The sequence below is a fragment of the Triturus cristatus genome, chromosome 7 (genome assembly GCF_964204655.1).
Source record: "Triturus cristatus chromosome 7, aTriCri1.1, whole genome shotgun sequence".
In the NCBI taxonomy this organism is placed as follows: Eukaryota; Metazoa; Chordata; class Amphibia; order Caudata; family Salamandridae; genus Triturus; species Triturus cristatus.
In genome coordinates, this window is record NC_140590.1 from 1,583,692,407 (window position 1) to 1,583,705,179 (window position 12,773).

Consider the following 12,773-nt stretch of genomic DNA (forward strand, 5'->3'; position numbering starts at 1 on the left):
ACTGGTCAAATGTCTTGATCTTGTCATCCTCAAATAAGTCATGGAGAGTGCGGCGGGTCCCTATCCTCCAGTCTGTAAAGGATTGGACCTGCAGAGCCGGGGAGAACTTTGGATTGCAGGCAAGTGGGCTGTTAGGAGAGGGGATGGTGGTAAGGCCTCTCTTAAGGGCAAATTGCATAGGTCCCATTGAAGATGGAGGATAGCGTCCTTGGGGATAGGGGTGGACGGTGTCTGGAATAATTGGAGAATTTTCAGCAAGATGGACATTTTAACTGTGTTGAGGCTCCCCAACCAGAATACCTGTAGCGGCTTACATCTGCGGAGGATCTCCAAAAGCTAGCTCCAATACTCTGACCAATTGGACTGTGTCCAAGGTGCTAAATTGGGGGTTAAGTTTAGCCCTAGGTACTTAATAGGATTTGGTGCCCTTTGGAAAGGGGTAAGCGACTGCAGAGCTCTGGGCTAGTTTAATTTAGAGCCTGTGATTTGGTCATATTTATTTTAAAGCCGGAGACCTTTTCTAAGGCTGTCAAAGCATTCACCTGAGTTGGGAGCCACTATGCAGGTTGGGTGAGGGCAAGCAAGAGATCGTCTGCAAATAAGACAATCTTATGTTCACACCCACCGAAGTGGATACCCGCAATGTCCTCCGCCTGACTGATAATAAGCGCATGGGGCTTTACAGCTAGGGCGATAAGTAAGGGTGAAAGTGGGAAACCCTGTCTGGTGCCCCTCGCAGATGAATCAACTGAGGGTTGCCCATTAACGTGAATAGTAGCTGTGGGTGAGGCATAAGCTGTCATGATCTTAGAAGTCACACCCTGCCCCTAGACCAATCTTGCTGAATATCAACTGTAAAAATGGCCAGCAAACCTGATCAAAGGCCTTCTCCGCTTCTAGCGAGAGAAGGCAGGCACGCATATTGTAGCAAAGGGCTTTTTCTACTAAATGTGTGATGCGGCTGATGTTGTATGCTCCCTGTCTCTGGCGGATGAAGCCAACTTGATCTGGGTCAATTAGGACCAGGGAGGTATTGCGCCAGTCTGTTTGCCAGAATCTTTGTATAAATCTTGGCATCTGTGTTCAAGAGAGCAATCGGGTGGTAAGATGCACAAAGAGTAGGGTCTTTACCATGTTTAGGGATAAGTACTCTCTGCTGCCGCCATGGTGGGTGTCGGGCCTGTATCTGCCATAAATGTGTTAAATAATACCACCAGATGGTCCTGAAGTGGGGAAGGAGTTTACGATAGAAGGCCACAGGAAGACCATCCGGGCCTGGAGTTTTGCCCACTGGTAATTTCCTGGGTTTCTTTTCTAATTCAGCTAGGGTGATGGGATCATCCAGGAGCTCCGAGTGGAGAGGGTCTAGGGGTTTCTAAGGGCAGTCGTTAAGGTAGGAGTCTGCGATCTTTGGGTGCGTTATTCCCTTCATAAAGGACCTGATAAAAACTGAAAAATCTGCTGTTTTGCCCATTCGTTGGTGTACCATGTCACGTCTCGTAGTTAGAATTTAGATATGTGGGCATGTGTGGTTTGTTGAAGGAGTTTGCGTGAAAGTAGATACCACCTTACTTGCTCCCCCACACCCCCTTCACAGTATCTTTGCTTCAAGGCCAGTAAGGAGCATTCCACCTTGTTCGTCTGAAGCGCCCTTAGTTGACCCTCAAGTGTAGCCAATTGCCTTTTGTTTCATCTAGATGAGGCAGTATGATCAAGGCATTCCAGGGTCTTGATGTCTGCCATTATACCGGTCTCAACCAGTCTGGCTTCCCGTGTGCTGGCGATGGCAATGGAAGATATGGTGCCTCTTATTGTGGCTTTGAAGCTGTCCCAGAGGATATGTCTAGAGTTCTTGGGGTGGGTGTTGGTGTCAAAGTAGGCGGCAACCTCTTTTTGAATCTCAGCAACATCAACGGAGTCCCTGAGCAGTTGCTGTGGAAAACTCCACCGGAAATGGACTGGTGTTGTAGCTCCCGTTTTCACTCTGGTTATCTTTAGGTGGGCATAATCTAAAATGGATATGTCTGAAAGGCTGGCAGAATCCAAGTCACGCAGCAGTGCGTTATTAGGAAAGAAATTATCAATATAGACACTGGACCAATAGGACATTTGGAGGTGGGCCGTAACCAAAACATATCAATAGTGGCAAACCATGTACCTGGGTATATAACAGATGGCTAGTAACACCTTGTAGGTTAAGCCCAAAGCAGGAAAGGGTCAGCATTGGATTTCTTGGATGACCTGCATGCCAGCAACATGGTTGTCAAGACGTGCCTTCACAAAGCAATACTGTGTAGATATACAAACACTAAGGAAGGCCAAATTGGGCCAGGTTGTACTAAAACATGTGTCACTATTCTGCATTCAAACCCTTCTCACCAGAGGAAAATATGGCTAGGTACACAGAGAACAACGTGAATTTGACGCTACAAAAGTGACAGTTTATTACCTGCACCTGACAGACTTCTAGCTGCAGATTCCTTTCCTTAGAATTATCCCCAGGTGTCAGGCTGGATCCGTAAATTGTTCATTCTCAGTACCCCTGCACACCAGTAGTGGGAGTGCGGCTCAGAGTGGCCCCGTCAGTGCCAGAAGCGACACCCGCTGTAGCTATATAGGCTCCACCCCAACGTGCTGACCTCAGTTCTTTTTTTCTGCGTCAGTGCAGATCTGGAGAAGAGCTACCCCAGTTACTTTTTGACTGATCTTTTGCGAAAATATTTTTGGAGACATTGTCTCTTGGTGTGGCAGTGACTTCTACGAGGAAGGCTGAAAATAAGCTCTATGGCACCTATCACTGACAAATGGCGGTGATGGACCCACATCTTGTCTGCCTCTGGTGTCTCATGCGCGACCACGATTTCAATACTTGCATCAATTGCCGCACCATGCACCCCAAGGCTTTAAGGCACTGATCCCTCAAGCCCCATGCCGTACGGCGAGCGGCCCCGCAACAGTTTCAATCCCGTTCGCGAGGAAGGTCGCAGGATTGATCACGGAGCCATTGAACATCGTTGCAGTTGACGTAATCCGGACATTCAGGCAAGTCCCACAAAAAGAAAAAAAAAACTAAGTCAAAGAGATCTTTGACTGGGTCCCGTCCGTCGATGTCATTCGACGAGTCGAGTGAACGTCTACATTCAAATCCTGGCTCTGCTGTTCAACATGCTGGCTTTGCTGTTGAGCCTGTGCCTGGGCCGTCTCCATGCCTCCCTGTGTTTTCCGGAGCACCCCACCCAACTCCGTGAATTTTATGAGTACATGCACCTCATATTTGGGCAGCCTGTCCCTGCTGGCGGGCCCTCTGGCTCAGCGGGTTCTGGAGGGGCCCCTACCGGTTTTCCGCCTGCGCCAGTCGAGCCCCAGGGATTCATGGACTGATCTGGACTGAGGTCAGTCGAACCACCTTGAACTCCCAGTGCCAGTTCCACTACTGATGTCCCCAGCGCCGCCCTCAATCTTATCCCTGACACAGAGACGAATGGGCGGCGTCTGAAGCCGCCAGAAGGCATTCCATCCAGGACACAGCCTGAGCCCTATTCCTATTGTCTAGGCCTTTGGGAACATTGGGAGGGGCCACTGGATCATTATTAATACCAGACCCTAAACCTCAATGAGGATAACTGGTGGGAGGATTTGGCAGATGACAATGAACTGGACACATCCCCAGATATTGGCTTGGTCTTTCCCACTACCGTGTCTATGTAGGAAGGAGCCTCATTTGTAATGGTACGGAGGAAGGGTGGCTAGGGTCCTGAACTTTAGGCTTCCCTCTGTGGCTGCCAAGACTAACGTCTTGACGGAGGTGCATGAGGTTGCCATTAAAACTTGCTTCAGGATCGCAGACACCAACCTTGCTGCCTTTCATATTTGAGTAAGTCTAAGATTCTAGCAAAGAAGAGCAGCTGAAAGGAGAGCATGCAAATACTTTATCTGTAATTGGATTTCAGATAATTCCCCGAAAACGATCAAATGCCTCAACAAAAAAAACAATCTCTGGGAAAACATTTAAAATAAAACAAACCAATCCTAAATCACAGCGCAAGCAGAGGAGAGGTGATGACGGGCAGCAACATGAAGAAAAAATGCAGGCATTATTAGTTTTTAAAAAGTACCCTAAGCATTAAACAGATTTAATCTGTATTAGGGTACATCGTAGGCGGTGGGAGGGACAAAACTGAAAAGAACTGATGGCCGACCTGGAGGAACCATCATGGACGCGTATCCATCGACCAAAAAGAACAAAGAATAAAAAAGACCGGAGGAGAGGCCATTGCGCGCTGTGCCAGGAGGAAGTGAATGCGTTGCGATGGCCAAACAAAAGCTTCACTTAGTGAAATCACCTAGGCGTTAACCAAGCACCCAAAGTAGGGACTTCTAAAAAAAAAAAAAAAAACAGTCCACCTATAAAAAGCCAGCATTTCTGAATGGCACAACAAAGAAAGAATGGCAATTTATGAGCGTATGTTAAGCCCATATTGTACATGCGTTCCCTGGTTCCTGTGCTTTCTCGTCGTCTCCTGGACCACGGATTGATACTACCACTGCGTTCCCAAGGCCCCATCCATCCACCCTATCCTGTGCCGGACCTTGGGTCTTTAGGGGACGGAGGGCAGTACATCTTTACTCGGCCCTCATGTATACATCCATGTTCGTCGTTCTGTGAATTACAGACCCAGTGAACACATTATTCAGACCATTGCGGAAGTCCTTACTTACACGGTCACTCCCCCGTGTAATTTTTCAAGCAAACTCTCTGGCATATATATCTCTGTCCTGATGATGTCTCCCCATCCCCCCCCCCCCCATTGTGACAGTTGTATATATGTATTGTGCTGTGAAAGTCACCTTGGATGCAAATGCCTGTGTATGCAAATCTGGTTGATTTCCAACCCTTTTTACCCACTGAACTTTGCTTATGTTTCGCTCTTGTTTTTTTATTTTTTTATTTTTTATTATTATTCGTTTAATAAACACATTGTATTCCATTTGGATAAATACCAAGACAGGTCTGAATGTAGTTCTGTGTCCATAACCTTGTGTTCCTTTGACAGGGACTATTGTTTCTTTTATTGCATATTGTACATATAGCATGTCTTGCAGACAGCGCATGCGCTGTCTATGCTCGACTTAAAAATGACAAAAAAATTAAGAAAAAAATACTATCGCAAAATTTGCTGCATAATGCTGCATTATTTGGCTTTTTTGCTACATAATTTACTCCATCCTGCTGCATAATTTGAATATCCCCTGCTGCATAATTCCAGTGGCCCTGGCTTACTAGCAATGTCATAGTGAGTCTTGCTCGACGCATAAAGTGAAAAACTTGGTTAAAATGTGAACACTGCTGCTCTCAACCACTAGACATCTTAGTAATGCATACCATGTTAATGTGGAACAGCTTGAAGCTGTAAAAATGTCACAAGTAAGTAGCTTATTTCATCCATTACAATCCTTTTTCATAACAATTTGATTATATGAAATGTACCTTTGTTGTGGTGTTGTATATTGATTTTGCATTTAGTGTCATGGACACATGTTTGAGAGTATGTACAACGTGTTGGTGTTCGGCAAAATTGTTGCAGTAACATTGTATTTACATATGCACACTATGGCTGTGTTTTGTTATTAGGTCTCCTCTACTACAATCTCTGGTTGGTCTTTTTGAACTTCCTGAAGATGACACTATCCCTGATGAGGAGCATTTTATTGATATTGAAGATACCCCAGGGTATCAAACTGCTTTTTCACAGCTTGCATTTGCTGGGAAAAAAGAACATGATCCAATTGGTCAGATGGTTAGCAATCCCAAGATTCTGTTAGCACAATCACTTCACAAGCTATCCACAGCATACCCGGGCAGAGTAAGTTTCCTTCACTATTTTACTTTGGTTTTGTCTTCTCTTATTGTGAAAAATAGACATTTTTACATTTTGTTTTAGCTTTTGTGCCATATTTTCTTGCTTTAAAACCAAAAAACGGTAATGGTACTGTATGAATATTGCCTGGTCCTTTTTTTTATAATTATTGGCACTGGTTCCTTCCTCCTTTCAGCTATTGGAAACATTAATTTGTTTAGAAATGTTTGATTATGTACTTTAACTTCTCTCCTATCTTTAATGTTTTGTTCTGAATGCTAAGTAAATTTTTTTTTAAATTCTTTGTTTTTGGTTGCACAACCTAGGAAACAATTCATGGGTTTGTATTTTTCTGTCTGTGCAACGTGCTCTCCCTGGCTGATTCTCAAGTACACATTTTATGGAACCTCTACAGCACCCAATCAGCATGAGCTCTTTTGATTACCTCGATGTAATTCCATTCATCTGCATATGACAAATTAAAAAATAAAGATGTATACATGTCTTGAGGGTACCCTAATTTTTGCTGTATTTCCTATTTTCAGTACCTAAATCAATTTGTTGTAGCTCTGCCAGCCGTTTCCCATGTTCATGGATATTCCCTTTTGGTATTATTGGAAATTAAACTATTTTAGCTGTCCGTGACCCATCCGTTTTTTGCAAGATATGCCAAGAATGGCAGGAGGCCAATCTTGGATTGTGGGTAGGAGTACTAATCACGGGTCGCCACGCTTTGGCTGTACCCCCATGCCCTCTGCTCAGATAATTGGGTCTGGCCATTGACTGTGCTGTGTCCTTTCTCGAAAAGGAGTTTTGCAAATGGGAAGTTGGCACAATATGCGACTAAAATCTATGCCTTGGGTTAAGTGGGTACTAAGCATATGGCAAGACTAAAGGCCCCCAACCATATGTCTCAGGAGTAGACTTTGTGTGGTGGGTGCTAGAACCAGTGTACTGTCAATTAGCTAGGGTGTTTAATATAAACAGTGCAATATGAAATCTTGATTTGCCCCCAGACTGGGGACTGGGTAATAGTGATGGACCTGTAGGACGCTTATTTTCAGATCCCTGTCCTGCAAGTCCACAAGCGTTTCCTGTGGTTCATGGTAGGCCTCTAGCACTTCCAATTAGCTGTGCTCACCTTTGGCCTCACTAGTGCCCCCGTAGTGGTCACAAAATTGAATGGCGGTGATTGTACCTCACTTTAAGAGCTCAGGGGTTCTCAATCTCACCCCTACCTCGATGACTGTCTGCTGAAGGCAGGCTCCCCCCAGGGAGTCGCTACTCATCTCCAGACTATTGCAGACCTCCTGCATTCACCGAGATTCATCATGATCAACATGCCGAAGTTACACCTGACTCCTCGGATGCTCCCTTTTCTGAGAACTATTCTGGGCACAGTGCAGTTCTGGACATTCGGGCTATGGCCCCAATGTTTAAACCTCTGTCCTGGATTACGGTGAGACTGAATATGAGGCTGCTGGGTCTGATGGCATCCTGCTGATGAAGCACCCCCAATGGCAGACCTGATTTCCCAGTAGCACAGCATCATGGGAATCTCTCCGACTTGGTACAGATTTTGAAGGTGACTACAAAAGCTCTTCAGTGGTGGCTCAAGAACAGTGATTGGACTAGCAGCAGACCCCTCTCCCTTCCCCACCCAGACCTTACAGTGGTGACCGACTCCTCTACCTTCCCCACCCGGACCTTACAGTGGTTACCTACTCATTATTTATGGTTTTGGGCAGCCACCTAGGAGATGTGGAGATCAGAGGACTCTGGTGTCTGGCAGAGACTCTGATCCACATCAGTCTTCTGGATCTGAGGGAGTTTCACAGACAAGTTTTTCCAAAACTGCCCTAATACTCCTCGTCGACAACGCCTTCAGATTACTTGACCAGAACGAACTCTGCCTTCTCATACTACTCGATCTCTCATCAGCATTGGACACAGTCAAACATGATAACCTAATTCATCTCCTCAAAAAAAGGAATAGGGCCATCCGGTCCAGTTTTAACTTGGTTTGCCTCATTCCTTCACAACCGAACGCAAAGATTCAAAATCAAACACCATCTAACAGTATGCCGTTAGCAATCCGAGTGCCCCAAGGATCCGCACTCACCTATGATTTTTAACCTACTTATAGGTTAGAAGTGACTGTGGCAAGAGGTGAGGCCTATCAGCAGAAAAGCCACTGATACAACCATCGCAGGGTACAGACAAGACCCACCGAAGAAGCAGCCTGTTCAGTCCTTACACCGTGAGAAGATCAATAAGTGTGTACACTAAGTACAAACTGCACAGAAAATAATTAAAACTACTAATCTTCGCTATGCCAGGTCCATGCCTCTACGTATAACCGGACCCTGCCTGCAGCACTATACCAGACTTGGCCCCAACACACCGAGGAGGCAAGAAAAGACCTGCCCAATAGCCCAGTGGCAGAACGAGGCAAGCTGAAACATGCACCGCTCCGTGGAACACGACAATTTGTTTGATTCCTGGTAACTACTAATCGGAGCCCAATACTATAAACGCATGTGCAAATGATACAACGGCGCTGCGGGTACTGGGGCACGCATGCGCGGGTGTCCCCCGAGGCTGAAGCCTCCCTATTACATCTCCACTAAGACATTACCTGAGCAGGACCATAGGACCGGCTCCGCAGTAGCCACTGGCGTGGGTCACGAGGAAGAGCTTCACAGGCACATTCAGTGAGGAAGCTAATGTTGGACAAGATGGCCCGCCTCCTCCCCTCTGGCACCGAAGGGACGGCCGGACAGACGTAGTTAGCCCAGAATACGGCAGACAAATCCGTGCTCTCAGCAGTAGAAAAGTTAGGGTAGTCACTGGAACAGACATGATCTTCCTTGGAGAAGAAGATAGATGCAGTAGATTCAGAGAAATGGTCTACACGTAATAACGTTCGAGGGATAGGTCTGCCGGAAGGCATGGAGGGGAAAGATGCAACCAACTACGTGGAGAAATGTATCTTCAAAATAATTCCAGCATGAAAACTGTCCCAATAATAATAAGGGTTCAATTTCCAGTGACAGTCCGGCGGAGCGAGGAAGTATCTGTGGACGCTGCTTCTTCCTCCCTGGACTCCTCCGCAACACCTGAAGTCACCCCGCAAACAGCAGACGATCTCATAGAATCCACAAGCGGAAAAATAGCCTGCTGTGGTCAACTGGTCAGACTCTGGTGACACGCAAGTAACGCTAAAATGTGCACAATATAATGCAGAGTTAGAAAGGTTTTATGCATGCACTAATCAATACATTAACTGACCAGAGTACCCCAAGCCATTCTTATAGAAGTCACACATAGAAACAGCTGGTATATAGGATTTCGCAGGATACGGTTGGGAGATTGGGGTAGGAAATGTGTACCACTCATTCCTGCCCACTGTGATCTAAATGGGGGATTCCTTTACTCAACAAGCCAACCCTTGACACGAACAAAGCCCGACCCCACTAGCCAACGAAGGTATAACGTGCTAGCTCACGGTTTGGACGGATGCGCGTTGCATGCCCACTAATGGTTTTAGAAAAGTCAGTTAACTACTGATATTGTTTACATAGGTTGTGTTGCTGTGCTGTGAGCCCAAAATGTCTTCAGGTGAAGCTCCCTCATGCACCCTGGAAACTGATCTACATACACATCATATATTAGCTCCCACAAGTCAATCACCGCAAGACCGTGCACCACAATACTGTGCACCACAATACAAATGACCTCTGTTAATATATACACCTGTAATGTCCGGGGCATTCACCCACCGCATGTAGATACTCCATCTACTCCTGCTTGAAGAGGCATCACAACCATATTGCCTTTCTGCAGGAAACGCCCCTCAACACCTAAAATAGCTAAAATATAGAGGAGATGGCGTGGCCAACTATATGCCACAGGTTATTCTGCATTTGCAAGGATGGCACTAATTTGGATCAAGCCAGGTACACCTTTCACAGTAGATGAATCAGTTATTGATGCAGAAGGGCGGTGCGTGCTGGTGAAAGGTAGTCTAGATGGCCGGCATGTACTACTAGGATCAATATATGCACCGAACACAGGTCAGTCCGCATTTATTGACATCCTATCTAATAAATTATCAAATTGGCATGGGGTACCATGCTTACTGTGTAGTGAATTTAACTGTGTGATAGACCCCGCCCTTGACCGCTCTTTTCCTCCACTCCCAGATACACCAACAGTGCTAGCTGCAAAAGCATTGAGCACATGGATGGTGCATTGGCAGCTAGTAGACATCCGGCGACATTCCACTGACAGAATATACACTTACTAGTTGAGATTGCACAGACTCCCATGTAAGACTATACAGACTGGTATGCACAAACTCTATTGCCGCCACAGTAACCAAAACTGAATACATGGGCAGGATTCACTGAGACCACAACCCGCAGTACCTGCAGATAACCTGGGATACTGCCTTGGCCCCCATCCCTATGTGGTGCCTGCAGCCAGAGACACTAGACCATTTTGTGAGGTCTTAAGCTCCGCCATCACTAACTACTTCACTGATAATGAGCTCACAGCGTCCTTGCGTCTCATAGAATAGGACGCCTTTAAAGTTGTAATACTGGGACACTGCCTGAACGCACAACTAGGTCTGCGCAAATCCATAGAAGCAGACCTTAAAAAGGTGGAAGACGAGCTACTCCGTCTAGAAACCAGGTACCAGGATCACAAGCGCTACAGACCCAACTAGCAGAAAAGAATAACAGAGCTTAACTCTGTAAAGGAGAGATTAAGATGCCTAAACTTAAGTCGCATTCAGCCTGCACACACACTTCCACGGACCGGGCAGGGCACTTACTGGCCTGGCTCATCCGACAGGAGGACTCCCGGACACCTATAGCAGCGATCCGTGCTTTGGGCGGCACCCTACTTTACACACAGGCAGAGATGCATGCAGAACTTATGCGACACTACTCTGAGCTATACAAGTCAACAGCTGAAGCCCTGTCAGAGGAGACCCAACTGTTCCTGAACAAAGTGGAACTGCCTTGTCTCACCTTTGAACAACGTCTGGAACTGGGCGAAAATTATAATCCCAGAAGAAATGCACGCAGGCATCTGAGCACTAGCCTCAGGACTCTACAAAACCTATTCCATGTTGCTTGTGCCACAGTTAAAACTACTATTTGAAGACGCGCTTTCGTCTTCCACCCTCACAGATTCGCAGTGAGAGGCCCTGCTCATCTCTCTCCCCAAGCCTGACCAATTTCGGATCGGAGTTGGGATCATACAGACCGCTGCCACTGCTCAACACTGATTACAAAATTCTGGCCAGCATCATATCGGCGCGATTGGCCCCACTAGTGCCTGTGCTGGTACAACCCGATCAGAATGGTTTTGTGCCGACCCACAACACCTCCCTAAACATAAGGCAATATTTCCGAATCTAGGAATATGCATCAAAGCTCTGGGCCCGATCGGGATGCCTGGTTGTGGACCTCGAAAAGGCCTTTGATTAATTGGAATGGCCATTCTTATTCACAGTACTCCATCAGTACGGAATTGGGGCATGCTTCATGCACCTTATACGACTTTTATACACACAACCGCACTGGGCAGCTAATATCTGAATCCATAGCACTAGGCAGAGGCACTTGACAAGGGTGCCGTCTTTCACCCCTGCTGTTTTCATTGGCGAAAGCTACTACCTGCCATGGCGGCTGTAGCGGGCACCGGGATTTTCCCTGTTGGGCCGCCAGGGTGGGGGTTGGTTTTCGACCCCTAGGGGGCCGTTTTAGTTCCGGGGGCGGTTTTCAATATCCGGCCCCTGTAACAAAAGCAGTATTGTTTGAATTGTTAAACATAAAAGTCTTCGGTTTGCACCCAACCAAGCTGTGGACAAAGACGCCTACATTGTTACTATCTAAAATGCGCATCCAAACGAGGCGACAGATGAATGTCTTCAGAATATAAGGTACCTGTGCAATCTAGGTCATTAGACAGTTATGTGTAAGATATACATGTACATCTGTAACGGAAACGTGGACCGCTTATTACCAGTATTGCTGTGTGATCAGTCATTGTCTGTATAAAAGATAAAGTGCAAATAAAGAGATTTAAAAAAAATTAAGCAGCACTGCTCGGACATTTGGGTCAGTCAGGATAGGCATTATGCCCGTTCTGTTTTCCCAGGACTTTTTGGACTGATTCTATTCTCGGAGAGGTTTTGCTTAGGTATCTATTGTGGTCTCTGCAGTTAGTAGTCTCTATCAGAATAATAGGTTTGTTACCTTCAGTAACCCTTTTTCTGGTAGAGACCATCGAACTGCATATTCCTCACCAATCCTTTTCGCTCTCCAACATGGCTCTCCACCCTAACATCCTTTTAGATTATGCACACTGGTCAATCACTCACTGTAATGTGGCTTCCTTTTTTGGCACGGAAATAGTCACAAAAACTGTCAGCATGCCGGGGTGGCACCTACTTAGGCACTGTGCACGTCACTTATAATGCGAAGCTGATCACTGCCTACCAGTGTGCAGAGGTATTTAACGATTTTGCAGGTCCAGTCTGACCCCTAGGGTATATTCAGAAGGTGAGGAGTGTATAGTTGGATAGGGTCTCTCTCTGCAAAAGCATTACCAAAAGTAAGTAATTAGTTCTTTAACCTGGGCTTCATTTCTAATCAAAGTTGTCACTCCTTTTCATGTAGGTCAGGTTATTTCCCCTTCTGGGATTCTTTGCCCACCTCAGCCCACTAAGGAGGAAGAGAAACTTCAATTTTTTGAATCCTAAAAGAGCATTAAGTTTTCATATTGACATTACCAAGGAACATCAGGTGAACGATCATTTCTTAGTAGAATTTTCAAGAGCAAAGAAGGGGAAAGCGGTGTTTAAACAGACCATCTCCCAATGGATATTTGTCTGCATAA

General features: G+C 46.1%; 1 protein-coding gene across 2 annotated transcripts in view; it reads left to right on the forward strand.

Annotated features, from left to right (window-relative positions):
• The window catches only part of CSE1L (chromosome segregation 1 like), a 458,899-nt gene that overhangs the window by 421,033 nt on the left and 25,093 nt on the right, over positions 1-12,773 (forward strand). For both annotated transcript variants that reach the window (XM_085619429.1, XM_085619430.1), the window contains exon 24: positions 5,633-5,864. In XM_085619429.1, coding sequence (XP_085475555.1) covers positions 5,633-5,864 — 232 coding nt within the window. The remainder of the gene's footprint in view (positions 1-5,632; positions 5,865-12,773) is intronic.